Source organism: Ailuropoda melanoleuca, chromosome 4 (assembly GCF_002007445.2).
Source record: "Ailuropoda melanoleuca isolate Jingjing chromosome 4, ASM200744v2, whole genome shotgun sequence".
Lineage (NCBI taxonomy): Eukaryota > Metazoa > Chordata > Mammalia > Carnivora > Ursidae > Ailuropoda > Ailuropoda melanoleuca.
The window spans coordinates 39,132,378-39,149,402 of NC_048221.1; the positions used below are offsets into that span (position 1 = coordinate 39,132,378).

At 45.3% G+C, this 17,025-nt stretch overlaps 1 protein-coding gene across 1 annotated transcript; it reads right to left on the bottom strand.

The window, feature by feature from the left end:
* Positions 1-13,924: 13,924 nt before the first annotated feature.
* Positions 13,925-17,019, bottom strand: LOC117801922 (E3 ubiquitin-protein ligase PDZRN3-like). The gene is made up of 2 exons (XM_034658647.1): positions 16,987-17,019; positions 13,925-16,361 (listed from the first exon to the last, which is right to left on the bottom strand). Exons 1-2 carry the CDS (start codon positions 17,014-17,016, stop codon positions 14,790-14,792), a joined length of 1,602 nt encoding a protein of 533 aa, XP_034514538.1. The 5' UTR covers positions 17,017-17,019; the 3' UTR covers positions 13,925-14,789.
* Between the last annotated feature and the right edge of the window lie 6 nt (positions 17,020-17,025).

Below are 17,025 nucleotides of genomic sequence, written 5' to 3' on the forward strand. Positions count from 1 at the left end.
GGAGATCATTCCTATGACACTTTTTTCCTGCCAACTGGAAGGATTTACCTCAGCTTCAGAGTAAATTGACGCCATCTTGTTTTTAAAAATCACCTTCTACGTCACCCAGCCCTTTGCTCTTCTTGTTGCTGTCTCCTATGCCACCTCCTCAGAGAAGCTTTCCCTGACCATTCCACTGGAAGTGGCAGTGTCCTCTCTTACTCTTCATGACTGACCTCCCTTATGGACTTCTGAATACTCTTTCCAGTCTGAAGTTGTCCTGTTCAGATATTTGCTCATTGTTTATTTGCTCTCTCCTCTCCTATCCCACTAGGACATGAGTTCCAGAAAACTGAGACCTCACCTGTATTGTTCCCTGCTGTATGGTTGGTCTCTAGAACAGTTGCTTGGTACATAATAGGCATCTGACAAATATTTATCCAGTGGTTGAGCTTAGAGCAAGTTCAAGATAATAAAATAGTTTCTGACCAATAGTTCTTCACTCACTACTCTAAGTTCTTCCTCTCCTTTTCCCATTTCCCTGGAAGATACCCATGGAAAACCTAACTCCCCTCCCTTTCTTCTTTTCCCTTCCTGTTTTCTCTCTCCTTTTATTCCTCCTTCCATCACAAGAAGCATCTTCCCTGTCCTTGGCATTGTGCTAGCTATCAGTAGGATTTAGGCTGAATGGGGACATGACCAAATTTGTGTTTAAAAGAGATCATCTTGACTGCCTCCAGGAGGAAGCACACATTGGATGTGCAGGATTGAATTTGGGAGACCAGTTAAAAGACTATGGCAGCGGCCCTGCTGAAAAATGCTGGTGGCTCAGACGTTGTGTACCCCCCTATTTTAACAGTCAGTCATTGTGTCAATGATATTTCACGGGTTGTCAAGTGAAGGCATCTCCTCACACTCTGTGCAGCCAGGCAGCATAGCCATTGGCATAGCCTTCTTGGAAAGGGAGTCTCTCAAAATAAAAAAGGACTTTGCAGTACCTTATGTGGGATGGTCAGATAATGAAAGAATGCAACAGAAGTCCAAGGTGATTCTGCTAGAAAGTTGACTGCAGTCCTGGTTATGATAGTCACACACAGGCAACGGTTTGAATGGCCCTCCCCATGGCGTGACTGAATCACATGCATCCACGTGATGGTACATTCTGCACTTAGGGACGGTGATGATGAGGGTGTTTATTCATGGACATGGGAGAACGGCTGCAGTATCATTTTTTAGGGGGAAACCAAAGTTACAGAAATTATAATGCTATTTCTGTAAACAGACAAGTGTGCTCTGGCTTTCAGTAAAACAGAGAAATGCTTCTTGGAGTATTTTCTTGTGTAAGAAACTCTGTAAACTCGCTCTCAGGCATGAGAAAAAGAAAAGAACTGTTTGGGAGATGGTATAGGTGGTCTCTTGCTGAGACCCAGGGCTGAGGCAAAGTGACCTCATGAGGTTACTGTCACTCATGCTGTTGGTTTTAGGACTGTCCTTAAATGCTAAAGGAAATCCTAAAAGAAGTTAACTTGTTTATTTAAAGCGGTGCCCATCAGTGTCATGAGTTCTCAGCAGACTGTGTAGATAGTGGCTAAGACTGCACCTCAGCTCTGAGCGGGACTTGAGTGGGTCATTGAGCCTTGCTGAAGGTTGACATCCTTGCTAGTGCAAAGGCACATATCTCAGAGGGTTTTCTAAGAGCCAGCTGAGATTCAAATTTTAGCTCAATGCCTGGCATATCTTAGGTGCTCGGTAAATGTTGAGAAATTGTTATTGCTATTCTTAGTACGTGCCTGCTCCCAGACACCTGACATGTTCTCCTTGCACTTAATTGACTTTTACCCCCTTGGGGACCACATTCAAGAAAGATGGTAGAGAGATAAAAGCACTGGGGTGTAAATAAAAGGCCTGGCTCTTTTGGACTCTTGGTTTTCCATGAACCCTCTGTGTGACCTTTAGTACCACCGAGCTCCACTAGGGTATGTTTCTTTAACTTTAGAGACAGAAGGTTAGGCTGAGCCAGCTTCCATCTCTATAAATCTAAGACTGCATGACCTAAGGCCCTGATAAAACCTATGTGACTCTCTTGTTGAGACTTCCAGGTAGAGACCCTTATCTGTGTGCCCTCAGCTGGAAGGGATCTTTAGTGAACTAATAAGAAAGAATTCTGTTTTATTTGCTTTCTGACCCTGTTGCACCAGCAGATAGGCCTACATAATGCTGTTATCAACAATTTATGGTCACCTCAATGCCATGCTCTTATCAGCAAAGCTAATCACATTTTAAGCTTTTTGAGTTTTTCTCCTTCAAATAATTGGTTGGCTTTACTGTCTAACAAATCTTTAAATGATAGTTTGATTTTTTGGTGCAGCAGAGCTGGAAGATGATTCTGGTAAATTCCAGTAATTTCTACCCCAAAAAGAGACCTATTAAAAAAAAATAGCAGTGACACACTTTTTCTTTCTCTGCAAGATGCTGTGGGCCTTGGCTCTGGCTGGCCCAATATTGGTTGACTTATTGCTTTCTCTTCTGTGGGTGTCTCTAAAATTATCCATAATTCAAAGTTTATTACCAGCATTTCCCAATTATGTTTCTTAGTGAGTTGTTCTCAGAGATATGATTGATTGGGTATTGTGAAAAGAAATACAAGAAGAAAAAAAAAGATTGCAATGAAATAAAACTGGAGTCTTTGTAGATTATATTTCTTTCTTTTTTTGGAGACTCATAAAGTCCCTTGTCGTATCAAAGTCACTAAAACGTCCTGTAGTCAAGAAACCATTTCCACATAGTTTAATCCACCACTTCTGTGACGAACATTTGTTTTTCTTTTTTTGTGAATGACTATTGGTATTATAACACTTCATAGCCTCTGTCCCTGGAAAATACTCTAGATTGGCCTCTTGACCCTTTGAGCAGAATTGAACCCTAATTGTAGCTTCTATTTATAAGAATTCTTGAAAAACATTGGACCTTGACCACCAATGACCCAGCTAAGGGGTGACTGCTTGAATTCTCTTTGTGGAGATTCACTGGCTCTCCCTCCTTCCCTACAACATTGCATGCACCCTGTGGGGTTCTGTAAGACATCTGCTCTGCCCAGCTTCTTAGGCCTTTATGTAGCACATGTAGGCTTCCAGGATCAGAGGTGAAGGGAGCATAACCTCTTCTTGCTCCAGCCACCTACCTTTCTAGGAGCTCTGGGGCAGGCCAGAATTCTTGTTCTTCCGTCATTGGGAATCTGGGCTGTCTGCATCCTGTCTTCACCTCATCTTCCTCCCACTTGCTGACCCAGGGGTCATGTTCTACTTGCCTCTTTTGACACTGGCTCTGATTTTATATTTGAAATAGCCTCTCAGAAAAAGCAGGCAGTGATCGTATTTGGAAGAAACCAAGGGCTTTAGGAAACTTCCCCATAAAGAGAAACCCAGGTAGACATTTTGCCCCCATTGTATGCTTGAGTGTGGTAGTTCACTAGGGCTGGTAGGACAAAGTACTACACACTGAGTGGTTTAAACAACAGATATTGGGGCGCCTGGGTGGCACAGCGGTTAAGCGTCTGCCTTAGGCTCAGGGCATGATCCCGGCGTTATGGGATCGAGCCCCACATCAGGCTCTTCTGCTATGAGCCTGCTTCTCTCTCCCACTCCCCCTGCTTGTGTTCCCTCTCTCGCTGGCTGTCTCTATCTCTGTCAAATAAATAAATTAAAAAAAAAATCTTAAACAACAGATATTTATTCTCTCACTGTTTAGGCTTGCTGTTCAAAGATCAAGACGTAGGTAGATTTGGCTGCGTCTGAGGGCTGGGGGAGAGAATCTGTTCCATGCCTATTTCCCAGCTTCTGCTGGTTTGCTGGCCATCAGTGGCATTCTTTGACTTGTAGATGCTTTGGTTTGCTCTCCATCTTCATCTTCACACGGCGTTCTCCCTGTGTTTGTGTCTGACTCCGGATTTCCCCTTTTCATGAGGACATCTGTCGGATTGGATTAGAGCCCACCTCATTTTAACGTGATTGCCCCATAAAGACTCTGTCTTTAAATAAGGTCACATTCTGAAGTGCTGGCTTTATTTTATAAAGTGCCCTGTATGCCCAGAAACAGTTCTGAGGATTAGAGGTAAACAAGACACAACACCCAAATGGTCAAAATCCGTGCTCATTTGCAGCGTTTGTCAAGCTTGAGCATGCGCTGGAGTCATCTGGGGGGCTTGTTCAGCAGATGCCTGGACTCCCGAGTGTCTGAATCCGGCAGTCTTGGTGGGGCCCAAGTGTTTGCATTTCTGGCACTACTCCAGGTGATGCTGGGGCTGCTGGTCCAGGGACCCCACTTTGAGAACCACTGGTCTGGTGGGTAATTCTCCTCTCAGACCCGTGCCTTTTTCCTTATCCTGATTTGCAAGTCTTTTTCTTTCTTTGTTTACTTGTGTTTCTTTTTCTGAATGGGTACCGTTTGGGGGATCATCTCTGCCTTGTCTCCAGTGAAGCCCTGGGGCCTAGCAGAGAGACCAGCACGTAGCAGGTGCTCTGTGGATACTTGAAGGGGTGAAGGCCGGCAGGCAGCAAGAAAAAGCCACTCATTGCTCTTCCTTCCTGTGCATACCCCCTCTTAATTTAGCCACTTCCATTATGAGGAATCTCGGCAGGAGGGACAAGTAGCACCGAGCTAGCTTCTCGTCCCCAGTGAGAACTTCATGTATTCAGTGAGGTTACTTCAGTGAACACAGTGCTTTATGATGTGGGGTAAAAGTACAGCGTAGGTGAGTGTGTAAGAGATGAGAGTCGGAGACAGAGAGACAGATGGAGATTATGTAGTGATAGGTGTCCACAAGTATGGAATGGGTGTTAGGAGGAACGATTTTGCAATCGGAGACCCTGTGGCATTTAAGCTTCCGGGCAATCTTTTAAAGAGTTCCCAGAATTTGGGCAGTGAGATCATTCTTGCCAGGAACCATCTTCGTGCCTGGATTTTTTAGATTAGAGAGAACTCCGTGCTGTGAAATCTCGTGAGGGCCACAAGAGGCAAGCCAACCAACTTTACTTCATGCCCAGAGATAGACCCTTGTCCCCTGCTAGGTAAGGTGGGGCCCAAAGTGTCTTTGTAACTTACAACTAGGCACCTTAAGAAGTTTTCAAAAGGATGTTTTGGTATTTGGGACCATTTGCACCTGTTGCTTTCTTATGAGCCACAAAGCCTCGTAGTCTGTTCTGACTGCTTTTAAAAAAAAGTACCAAAGACTGGGTGGCTTAAAAACAGCAGAAATTTATTTGTCACATTGTGGGGGCTGGAAGTCCAAGATCAGGGTGCCAGTGCGGCTGAGTTCCCGTGAAGGCCCTCTTCCGTGTTGTAGATGCCTCACTTCTTATCGTACCCTCGCTTGGCGGGAGTGGGGACGGGGCTCTCGGGGGCTTCTTCTAGAAGAGCGCTAATCCTCATGAGCTAATCACCTCGCAGAGCCCCCACGTCCTAATACCATCACCTTGGGGTTAGCTTTCAACATACGAATTTTAGGGGATACGAATATTTGATCTGTAACACCAAGGTAGGCGGGAGTGTCTGCCCAGGTGCAAAAGTCCCCAAGCCCAGGAGACATTGGTATAATTTACTTCCTCGGCATCTAGATTAATAAAAGCATCCTGAGCTCACATGAAGGGGCACTGGCCTCCTTTCGTCTTGGATCCGTTCTACCTCAGATCAGAACCAACCTGGTGTCTGATAAATACTGCTTTTGCAAAAAGCATGAACCCAAATAAAAATCGGCATATATATTCATTTTCTGATTGAGGGAGTGTACATAGATCTCAACAATGCTTGCAACAGTCTATGCTCTCAAGAAGCCAAAGGAAGTTGGCTTGAGAGTTAGAAGACATGAGTTATTTTTTAAGTGTGATTATACACGTACACACACATTATAAAATTTGCCATTTCAACCATTTTAACTACACAATTCAGTGCGTTAATTACATTCTTAATGTTGTACAACCATCACCATTATCTGTTTCCAAAACTTTTCCACCGCTCTAAACAGAATGCTCTGTATGCCTTAAGCAATAATTCTGTGCCTCTCTCCTCCTGTCTTCTGTAACCACATTTTGGTTTTCTGTCTCTGTGAATTTAACTATTCTGTATATTTTGTATAATTGAAATGATACCATATTTGTCCTTTCATGTTTCGTTTATTTAACTTAGCATAATGTTTTCAACATTCATCCATGTTGCGACATTTATCAGATCGCCATTCCTTTCTCATGGCTGAGTAATATTCCGCCACATGCACAGACATTTGGTTTATTCATCTTTTAATGGACACTTGTGTTGTTTCCATCTTTTGACTGTTATGAGTAATATTACTCCTATGAACATTAGTTTACAAATACCTTTTCAAGTCCTTGTTTTCAGTCTTTTTGGTTTTATATCCAGAAATGAAATTACTGGATCATATGATAATTCTGTATATGAAATTTTTTGAGGAACCACCACCCAGAATGGCTGCACCATTTTACGTTCCCGCCGGTAATGTGTGTATTCTGATTTCTCCACTCCTCACCAACACTTGTTATTTTGTTTATGTTTTGTTTGGTTTTTGATAGCAATCATTCTAGTGGATAGAAGGCTGTATCTCCTCATGGTTTTGGTTTGCATTTCCTTCATGCTTGTGATGTTGAGCAACTTTTCATGTGCTTATCGGCCATCTGTACATTTCTGTGGAGAACTGTCTACTGAAGTCCTTTGCCTATTTTTAAATTGAGATCTCTTTTTATCATTGAGTTGGATTAAGGTGGGCCCTCAATCCCATATGGTTAGAGATCTTTTACTCTGGATATTAAACCATGATTTGCAAGTATTTTCTCCAATTCTTTAAGTTGTCTTTTCACTCTCATAATAATGTCCATTAGTGCATAAAGTTTTTAATTTTGTCCTTCATTGTTCGTGCATTTAGCATCCTATATAAGAATCCACTGCCAAATGCAAGGTCATGAGGATGACATGAGGTTTTCTGGACGAGGAGATCAAGTCAGTATTTGTCATGACTTTGCTTGAGACAGTACATTGGTTTGTGAATCCCTTGAATTATATGTAAAATTTTACACCTTTTCTGGAGTTTTAAAGGGATCTCTGTTCAAGATAGATAACAAGGAAGCGTCTGGCCTGATATAAATTACTGGCTGCTTGTTTTAGAGTTCTGTCTGCTGACATCGCCCAAAGCGTTACTCTGAGAGGCGGGTGTCCCAGCTCAGCCTGGGCCAAGATCGCGAACATGGTCATTGTGTTTGGTAGTGGACCCATCATACTCTCAGGTCTTCCCTCTTTATATATGCTGAGTATTCATGAGCTTTTGTGCGTTTTAAGAAACACACTTATATATGGCCTTGTTTCTAACTGCACAACTTTATGCTTCTAACTGTACGATTATGCTTGATATTCACCGAAGGAATGAATTCCAAGCCTGGTTTATTGTACTTGTTCTTAAGGGAAACCAGGTCATGATACCTTAGGTAGATATTAAAGAAGTGACCTTGGTGCAGAGGAGGGAAATCAGGAGGGTTAATGGAGTAGAAAATAGAAACAGTTGGCATTCCTAAAAAGGCTGGGTCCGAAAGAGCCAGAAGATTGAAAAGTTGATTACAAAACATTGGTCAGATAGAAGCCTCCTCACCAAGGTACTCAGAATGTTGGCTTGGAATCTAGAGAGGGCATGCACAGGCTCTTAAGGTAACCGAGTCCATCGGTGCTGGTAACGAGGCTCAGGTCATGGTCAGGGTGGCCTTAGAAACTCGTTTTTTCATCAGAACCAGCACCCTTCTCCCCAAGACTCTGCCCTACAACCACATGGGCGGGTTTTGTTCATTTGGCGTAGCTGTGAGGTGTTTGCAAACCCCATGTTCCTTGTCTTAAATGCCTACTTCTCAGAAAGTGGAAAGGCTTACACTACATTTAATTAGGGTGTCTTTAGTTCCTCTGTGCTGCCAGTTCCTCAGCTCTGAGAAACTTCTTTATGGAGGTGGATGTTTAGTGCCTTCGGAAACTCGTGGCTTCTGCTTAGGACGCCTTTGAGATCACTTATGGAAGGAAGAGCCGAATGAGTGGCAGCAGGGGTTGGGAAAACCGCCCTGCGATTACGGAGTCACCCCGTTAGTTCACACAGTGGGTCACAACTCAGGAGAGGTGTTTTTGGAGGCTGGCTCATCAGAGAAGCTGTGTGGCCCTGAAACTACTTAAATTGCCTTCTTCATTATACATTCCGTGGGACTATTTCATCAGGTCAGGTTCCTTACCTCTGGAGGGTGCTAAGACCTGGGAGGCAGGGTGTTAGCTGGGAAGGAAGGGAGGAGGAATCTTGAGTTTTCCTTGCCCCTGATCTGTGCGTTCATGATGGGTGATGGAAAAGGCAGCCTTGGCAAGGGAGATGTATTCTTACCAATGTTCAACTTGGTGAACGCTGCAGAAGTGATCGGACGGAGCTTGTTAAGTTTATCATCTGCTGTAGCATCGAAATGGGAAGCGACAGGGTTATAGATAGATTTAGACCTGCGCTGGAGAAGCGCACAAAATGGGCAGTAGAGGTCATGTAGATACTCACCGACTAAATGTTCATGTGCCCCTCCCCATCCCCAAATTCATGCATGTTGAAGCCCTAACCCCCAGTGTATTGGTATATGGAGATTGGGCCTTTGGGAGGTAATTAAGTTTAGATGAAATCGTGAGGTTGGGATCCCACTCGTCATGGGAACAGTGCTCTTATAAGAAGAGAAAGAGACCAGAGCTCGCTCGCTCTCCGCACGATGGGGAGACAGCCACCTATAAGCCAGGAAGAGGGTTGTCACCAGAACCTGATTATGCTGATCTTACCCTTGCAGCCTCCGGAACTGTAAGAAATACATTTCTGTTGTTTAAGCTCCAGCTAAGACCCAAACAAGCATCTGGCATCTGCTGAAATATGAGCGGGTCTCAGAGCAAAAAAATCTATGAGCCCCTGTCATGGAAATGCTATTTCCAAGCACAGCGATTGAGAGTGGATGGAGAGAACTGCTTTTACCTTTCCCCTTGCCCTGTGGTAGCTCTTCCACTTTGAGCACGTTGCTTTCCTAAGTGGCCTTTGTTTTCTTATCTGCAAAAGGGGTTAACACTCCCACCCATCTCCTAGGCTGTTTGTGCTTAAACAAGTTAGCACACATAAACATTTAGCATAGCTTCTAGCACACGTTAGGTGCTCAATAAATGCTGGCTGGCCATAGGGAATGGGTATTTATGGTCAAGTCAAGAGTTGGGCTCTTTCCTACCTCTCCAGTCTTAATCACACACCATCTTCTCCACTGCTTTCTGAGCAGAAGCTACGCTGCTTTCTTTAGTGTTGTTGTTGTTGTTGTTTGTTCGTTTCAGATAAGCTGTGTCTCTCCCCTCAGGGCCTTTGCATGTATACTGTTTCCTCTGCCTGGAATATAACCACTCCCTTTGCCTAGTTAACTCACATTCATCCATTGGCTTTCAGCTCAACCTTAACTTTTGGGGGGAGACCCTCCTTAAACTGTGGCACTAGCTCTCCCATCTACTGCCTCCCCCACTCTAACCATGCTGACATTTTGTTTTTATGTGTTTGTGTGATGGTTGGATTATTATTTTCTTTCCCACTAGACTGTAAGCTTTCTGAGAACTCACTGTAGCCTTAAGCCCTGGGGACATAGAAGAGTACTGGCTGAACATGCCCATGCTGGGTCCTGTTGTCGCTCCTAGAGCACAGAGCACGGGGGTGGTAACAGTTCCACGGAGGTGAAACTGCTAAAGTCCAACTCATCACGTCTGCCGTGGCGGGTGAGGAAGACTAATGTGCGGTTCAACCTAATCCTAATATATTTTCATTTCGGGAGTTTTATTTGGCTTCTGAGGATTTTGGCAAGACTCACTAAAAATTGGTGAGCCAGTGTAACTGCAGCAGCCCCACCGAAGTAAGGGTCCTTACTAGCCCGTTTTTCATTTTAAGAGGCACGGAGGTCAGCTTTCCACCACTGAAAGGCAAAACCACGTTACTGGCAAATCACGAGCCCCCACGGAGGGCGCTCTTTCAGGATTAGCTGAAACTGGAAGCTGGAGCAAAATGGATCATTTAAGCAGAAAAACCCATCTGAAGGAAACCCAAAGAACCCTACTTTGTTTTGTTCCTGCTTTAGGGAATTCACATTTAATCAAAATTGAAGACTACAGCATTTGCCATGAGAGTTCTCCCATCTTATCTCGGGTTTTAGTGATTTCTTTTTAATTAGTTGCTGCTTTGCAGAAACCCTAACGAGCTTAAAACAATAAGGAAACAAATAAAACTGGGAGCTGTGATTGCTTATGGCACAACTGTGTTTACTTCCTTGGTTTTGGGCAATTTTGCTAACAAGTGACCTGTAAACCTATTTCTAAGGCTACAAAGATATCATTATTTGGTAAATTTTCATACTTCAGTTTATAGTACTAATTACTTCTCCCACTAGTATTCCCGAGGCCATGTGTGTCGTCCTTCCACATCACATTTGTGATTCTTTCGACTTGGGATCTCTTGTTTTCATTTAAGAGATGAAAAGCTTAATTTGTGCCCCAAATTCCTGTATTTTTATGTATCGTCTGTCATACGTTCTTGCCAGGAGAGTCAGAATACTCTGCAATTTAAAACTCAAAGGGAACTAAGCAAAATGTTTGTCATTTTGAAGCCGTTTCTTTTATTGGAATCACGACTGTGTTACAAGTAATAACATAACTCGAACAGACTTTACGTTACTTCTTGAGAAGCGGATGGAGGCACCGTGGTGGCAGGTGAAGGGTTTGGCATCAGGTGGATGCAAATTCAAAGCACATCTCTACACTCATCTGTGTGGATTTCATCATCCGAGTGTAAACTGTGGCTGAGGCCAGCTGCCTCGCAGAACTGCCCCACGGAGGCGGTGAGAGCGCGAGGTGGATTTGCACAGGCGTGCCCGAGAACCTCTCTCAGTGCTACAGAATAGAAATAGTATGTGCCATACACGTAATTAAAATGTTTCCGGGAGCCACATTAAAGTAAAAAGATAATTAAAAGTATTTTATTTAACCCAACATGTGTGAAATATTATTTCAACATGCATAAAAATTGAAATTTTTTACGTTTTTTTTTTTTTTAGTATTTTAAATTCATTTTCTCAGAACAATTCAATTGAGGCCAGCCATATTTTAAGTGTATAACAGCCAGATATGGCTAGGGGCTCCTGTATTGGACGGTATTGTAGCTTCGAATCATCCGTGAATTCTCATTTCTTTCCCTTTGTATCTTGGAAGTATTGTTTAAACTTGAGTTATCCAGCCAGTGGAGCAGCTGCTATGGAGATGCGGGGATAGTCTGGAAATTTATTTAGCCACGAGAGGAATAACCATCAGCACAATGACTGGGAGTGTATGGGTGCTAGTGGTTGGTGGAATTTTAATTGCCTTCAGCCATATGGGTCAAATGGGAAAAATCTTTATTCTTTGATATTAAAAATGGGTGCCCAGATCAAACAGTGCTATCAGATGGAATCTAAAACAGCATGCAGAATAAATCCATACAATTGTCCAGTTCAGTTGGTCTCATGTTGAGTGTTTGCAACTTTAGGGGAGGGCCATGAATGGACGTTGTGGCCACATACCGGCCTCCAAAACGATACACAACCGATTGATTATATGTATGTTTTCCTGTGGAGAAAATCCTTAGCTTCCATTGGATTCTTACCTGGGCCAAGGAAATCAAAGTGTCAGCAGCTGAGGCCATAGAGAGGCCTGTTGGTTACAGAAGTTCTGTTTACATGGAAGCTAGGGTTTCACACAAGAGAACAGAGTTGTAAATTGTCTCATGTCACCATTACCCAGGAAAATCCCTCCATTCACCCACCGGCTGGGAAATGCCTGTAATGCGAGGCACTAGGGAGTTCAGACTCACTCAAGAAGTGGCAGATTCATGTCTCCTGACTTATGCTCACTCCAGGGCATCCACTGGTGAAATGTGTTTATTTTTTGGTTGAGGGCACAGGGCCGAATGCATCTGAGGTAGCTGTGTATATGACAGCTACCTTTCCCTGTGGCCGTGGCAGAAAGAGCTGTGGGAATGGGAGCTGGGTTCTTAATTCAAATCCCCATTTGTCTATTAAATGAGCTATGTTTGTCTCCTGGATCCTCTTGCTCGTGGATAAAGCGACGATTTCTGGGGCGTCTTCCAGAATTTCTTTTGGAGTTCATTTGCCAGATAAGATTTGGAAACTTCTCCTCACATTGCAAATAATTATNGCATTGCAAATTATGACCAAATGTGTTTATATGATAAAGTGATTTAAAATACAAGTTGTAATTGAAGGATCTAGAATTGGATTTNAAACTTCTCCTCACATTGCAAATAATTATGACCAAATGTGTTTATATGATAAAGTGATTTAAAATACAAGTTGTAATTGAAGGATCTAGAATTGGATTTCGATGTATGTTGTTTTTAATCTCCCTCTCCTTCTTCGTAAGTGGCACTGGCTGGCTCCTAAATGTGGAAGCAGGTAGGGGCTCTGAGGTGAAACCCCTCCGCTTGACTCTGATGGCACGTGACTGTTTAGGCTGGAGCTCTTTGCTCTTGTGGTCACATACACACTTCTGACCTTTCATGAGAACACATGGGGAAGAACGCTATTTCCCCACAGAGAGCTGCAGACTTCCATGTGTTGCAGCTATGTTTATTCTCTGTGAAACGTGAGCGATTGGAAAGAGCACTATAGACGAGCTGCTTCTGGGAACCGGGGACCCACTTCTAGGGGCAGGTGAACTTGGAGAATATTGGAAACCCATGGCCCTAATAGTCCACCTTTTGCCACAACTTGTCTTTGGAGGGCTGATGAGAGTAATGTAGCAGATTTAATTATCTTTGCAGTGCCTGGTCTGAAAGAAAGAATGAATGGACACCTTAAACACTTCAGTGTCTTACCTTCACGCAATTGCTCTCTTGCAAGAGTGACTGACTGTGAGCCTCAAGATTTTAGCCCCNATGAATGGACATCTTAAACAGTTCAGTGTCTTACCTTCACGCAATTGCTCTCTTGCAAGAGTGACTGACTGTGAGCCTCAAGATTTTAGCCCCAAGGAGGCATTTTGGTTGGAGTCGGGTAGAGGGGAGTTATCTATGAGATACCTGACCACCTGGTCATTTCAACCCAATTTTTAGATCAGTGAGTAAACCATATGTCTGGCAACATGGCAAATGAAACGGACACCCTTCCTAATTCTATTTTTATTTTGTATTTTCAGTAAGTCCCACAGCTGCAATTGGTGTCACCACTATAACCAGGGAACAATTTGTCACAAATTCATTATTTAAGATCCTGGGGATTGTTGAAATTCTGAAAAATACTAGTTTTAAAACCCGCTCACTTTGGTGACCTAGGTTATTCTGTGAAAATATGAGATAGTTTGCAGAAATGGGAAGTTGGGTCTAGCCAACCAGAGTTGTTTTACCGTCAGGCAGTAATGGTTGCAATAAACCAAAGAGATTTCATCGTAAACAGGACCCTGATTGATAAACTCGCTCATATTTATTCTTGCTTACAGGATAACTGGGCCAGGTTGAAGCTTTCTGCAAGACAGCAGTCACAGAAGTCAGGATTCAATGGTGAGTTTGATTCCTTCTTCACTGACAGACGTTTGTTTTATGTCTGTCTTTGGGTTCTGGGCAGAATGAAGGTACTGGAGGATCTGAACAACCTGAATATTCCCAAGGAAGTAGATAATGTAATTGAAGAAGAAAAGAAACACCGCAAAAGGCTTTTATTTTATAAGCACCACTGCAAAAAAAGAGGAATCACTTCAAAACATATCAAATAGAAAATAATTTATTTTAACTTTGTTTTACTTAATGTTTGTAACTNCACTGCAAAAGGCTTTTATTTTATAAGCACCACTGCAAAAAATGAGGAATCACTTCAAAACATATCAAATAGAAAATAATTTATTTTAACTTTGTTTTACTTAATGTTTGTAACTAATCATGATTTCGTGAGCTTGCTTGTAAAACTCTGTCCCTTCAAATCTACAAAGCAAAGGTTTACTACAATGAGCACTTAAAATTCCACAAACCACCTCCATCCACAACTTTCCTGTACATGCAAATTCTTCTGTCGGGCCGCAATATTTGCAAACATGCTTTAAGCTTCCATAAAGCTGCATGACATTTTGCTTTCTGGTGAAACCTTTACGCTCTTGGGAACTTTAACCAGAAAAAAATGTTTAAATGTATATCCCAACTCTAAACACTGCTGGTTTGGTTATGTGCATTAAATCCTGAACCACACAGTTTGGGAGTTTTGAGTTGAAGCCTTGACCTAAATTATATATTAATGGTCACTCATATGAAACACATTCAACAAAGTAACATTATAAAATAGGGTTCCATTAAAAATACACACTGGCAGTTGTATTTGTATTTTCGGCAGGAAAAAAAAGCGTGTTTAACTTTTTTATATGAATATAGTTTAAACAAATTATTCTGTGAAAGTATGCTTAATAAAGGATCTTTTTGAAATTTAAACACTTTATGTAAAAGGTAGCAAGTAAAAAAGTACAATTGCTATTTGAAAAAAGCTCTGTTTGTTAATATTGCCTTCCAAAGTAGTTAAGGGTGGTTTTTCTCCACTTAAAATAGAGCTATCGACACCCAGAGTTGCCGCGTTGGCCAATCGTGACTATAAACAGGATGACCGTATTTATCTTATATACAAAAACTTGCCGCATTGAACGAGGCAGGAATTTCTACCCCAACGGTAGCGTTCTCTTTTATGTACACAACGCACAAGTGAAAATTATACAGTAGTCACGGATAAGAAGGAATTGTAGACTCTCGTGCCATCGGGTGATTTTGTGCCGTGGGTTAAGAGTTCTTGGATTGTCATCCAATTGTCAAATATCTTTTTATTCCTCTTCTTCATCATCTTCTTGTGGCTCAGTTCCAGGATGTTCATCTCCTTCCTGTCGTCGGCCGCTTGCTGCTCCTTCAGGCAATCCAGCCGGCTCTGCATCATGAACTCGCGCCGGCGCCTCTGCTCCTTGGCCTTCACCACGTGCTGCTTCCTCTCCTCTTTGCTCCAGTAGCGGCCCAGCTTCAGCTCGCTCACGGCGTCGTCGTCGGTGGTCATGCCACTGCGCTCCTCGCGGATCTTGAGCGCGCGCTCGCGCAGCAGGCGGTCGCGCACCGGCCGCTTGGTGATGTAGCGCGTGCCGTCGCTGCGCACCTTCACCTTCCACTCCATCCTGGCTTCCGGCGGGCCGGCCGCGGTCAGGTCCTTGCACATGCTCACCAGGCTCATCTGGCTCTGCGCGTACTCCACGGCCGACTTCTGCTGGATCAGCTGCATGTAGCTCTGGTAGTGCTGCGCGTGCGCCGGGATGTGCGCGTGTTTGTATGGCGAGTGCGGGAAGGGCGACAGGTAGGAGCCGCCCAGCTTGGGGCCGGGGCCGGGGCTCCCGCTGTCGTCGCTGGGCCTCCGCTCCCTGCTCTCTGGGGCTGGCCCGGGCTCCAGCTCTCGAGGCGGGGGAGGGCTGTAGCTGCTGGCGCTGCCCCCCTCGGGGTCTTCGGTGATGGCGAGCAGGTTCTTGGGGGACGGCCCGTAGGCTTCCGCGGCCCCCGCGGCCCCCTCGCTACCGGCGCAGCTGCTGCCCTCTGCCGCCCTCCTCAGGGAGTTGTCGGGGGACATCTCCAGGGTGAGCGGGGTGCTGCGGCAGCTCTCGCCCGTGTTGTAGGCGCTCGAGCTGTCTTTGTCAGATTTCTCGGGGAGCTCGGTGATGTCCGACAGCTCGTGCCTGCGGACGTCGATGCTGGTGTTATAGTTGCGGAAGCCGCTGTGGTGCAGCATCCACGACTCGCGGTACTGCTCCCGGAGCTGCTGCATCTTGTGCGCCCGCACGATGCTCAGGCACTCCAGCTCGATGCTGCGCAGCTCCTCGTTCAGCAGCTCCAGCTCCTTGTCCACGCTCTCGGGGTCGCTCTTGCTGGCGTCCAGCGGGCTGTTGGCGTAGTACAGACCGTAGGGGCTGCTGCTCTTGGCCTGGCACTTGAGCTCCAGCAGCTCCCGGAAGCGCTCGCACTCGTCCACGGGGATGCCCAGGTAGTCGGCGTCGGCGCAGTCGGCCGACAGGAAGGACTCGTTGCTGAACGGCAGGTCGCCGCTGCCCAGGGTGTCCTGGCTGCACGTGAGCTTCCTCTGCCCGGCCAGCGGGGTGGACGATGCGAGGGCGTCGTCGCCGTTGTTCTCCTGCTCCGAGCTCTCGTCATTGCGCGTGCTCTCGTCGGTGCGCCCCACGCCGCTGTCCTTCTCGTGCTGGTTGGACAGGATGGTGGCTGTATCTGTGGTCCCCCCGTCTTCTTCATGCTTCTTCTAGAACAAGAACAAACGGCCACGGTGAGGGAGGTGCGGTTCCCAGGTGCCCCGTTTCCTGGAGGACAAGGGTTGCCGGCCAGGGCGGGCGCTGCTTCTCTAAGGCTGAGAGGCGGTGGATGGTGTCCGTACCTGGCCCTCAGGCAGACCCACCCGGGCTAAACACCTAGCCGCCGCCGCCTCATTTCTCCCACCTGTAAGACGAGGGTATCGGTCATCTTACCTCCGTGAAGGATCCTGGCCATTCCAGCACCCGGCGCCCGGGGAGCAGGAGGCTTATAGGCTTAATTAGTGCCTTACGCGGACCCTCCCCACCGAGGTGGCACAGAAGGGAGCTAAAGGGCTCTAAGCGGCTCAGGCTACACCGAGGGAATTGCTCTACTTTTGAAAACATGACTCCATGCTTTCTAATCTGCGTTAAATCTGGCACGTGTTTTCCAAGCAGACACCAGGTCCGCTGGACCTCAGCAGGACTACCCGGCTTTGAAAGCCAAGCCACACTCCCTTGGTGAGGAGGGTATTGGCTTGCCTCACACTAGTATGCAGACGGGAAGGCGCCTTCCAAGCTGGTGGGTTCGTGGGGAACTTGCGCGGCATGGGGGAGATGGGGGGGCGGGGCTGTCACCGGCTGCAGCACGCTGGCCGTGAACTGCATGGCCCGGGG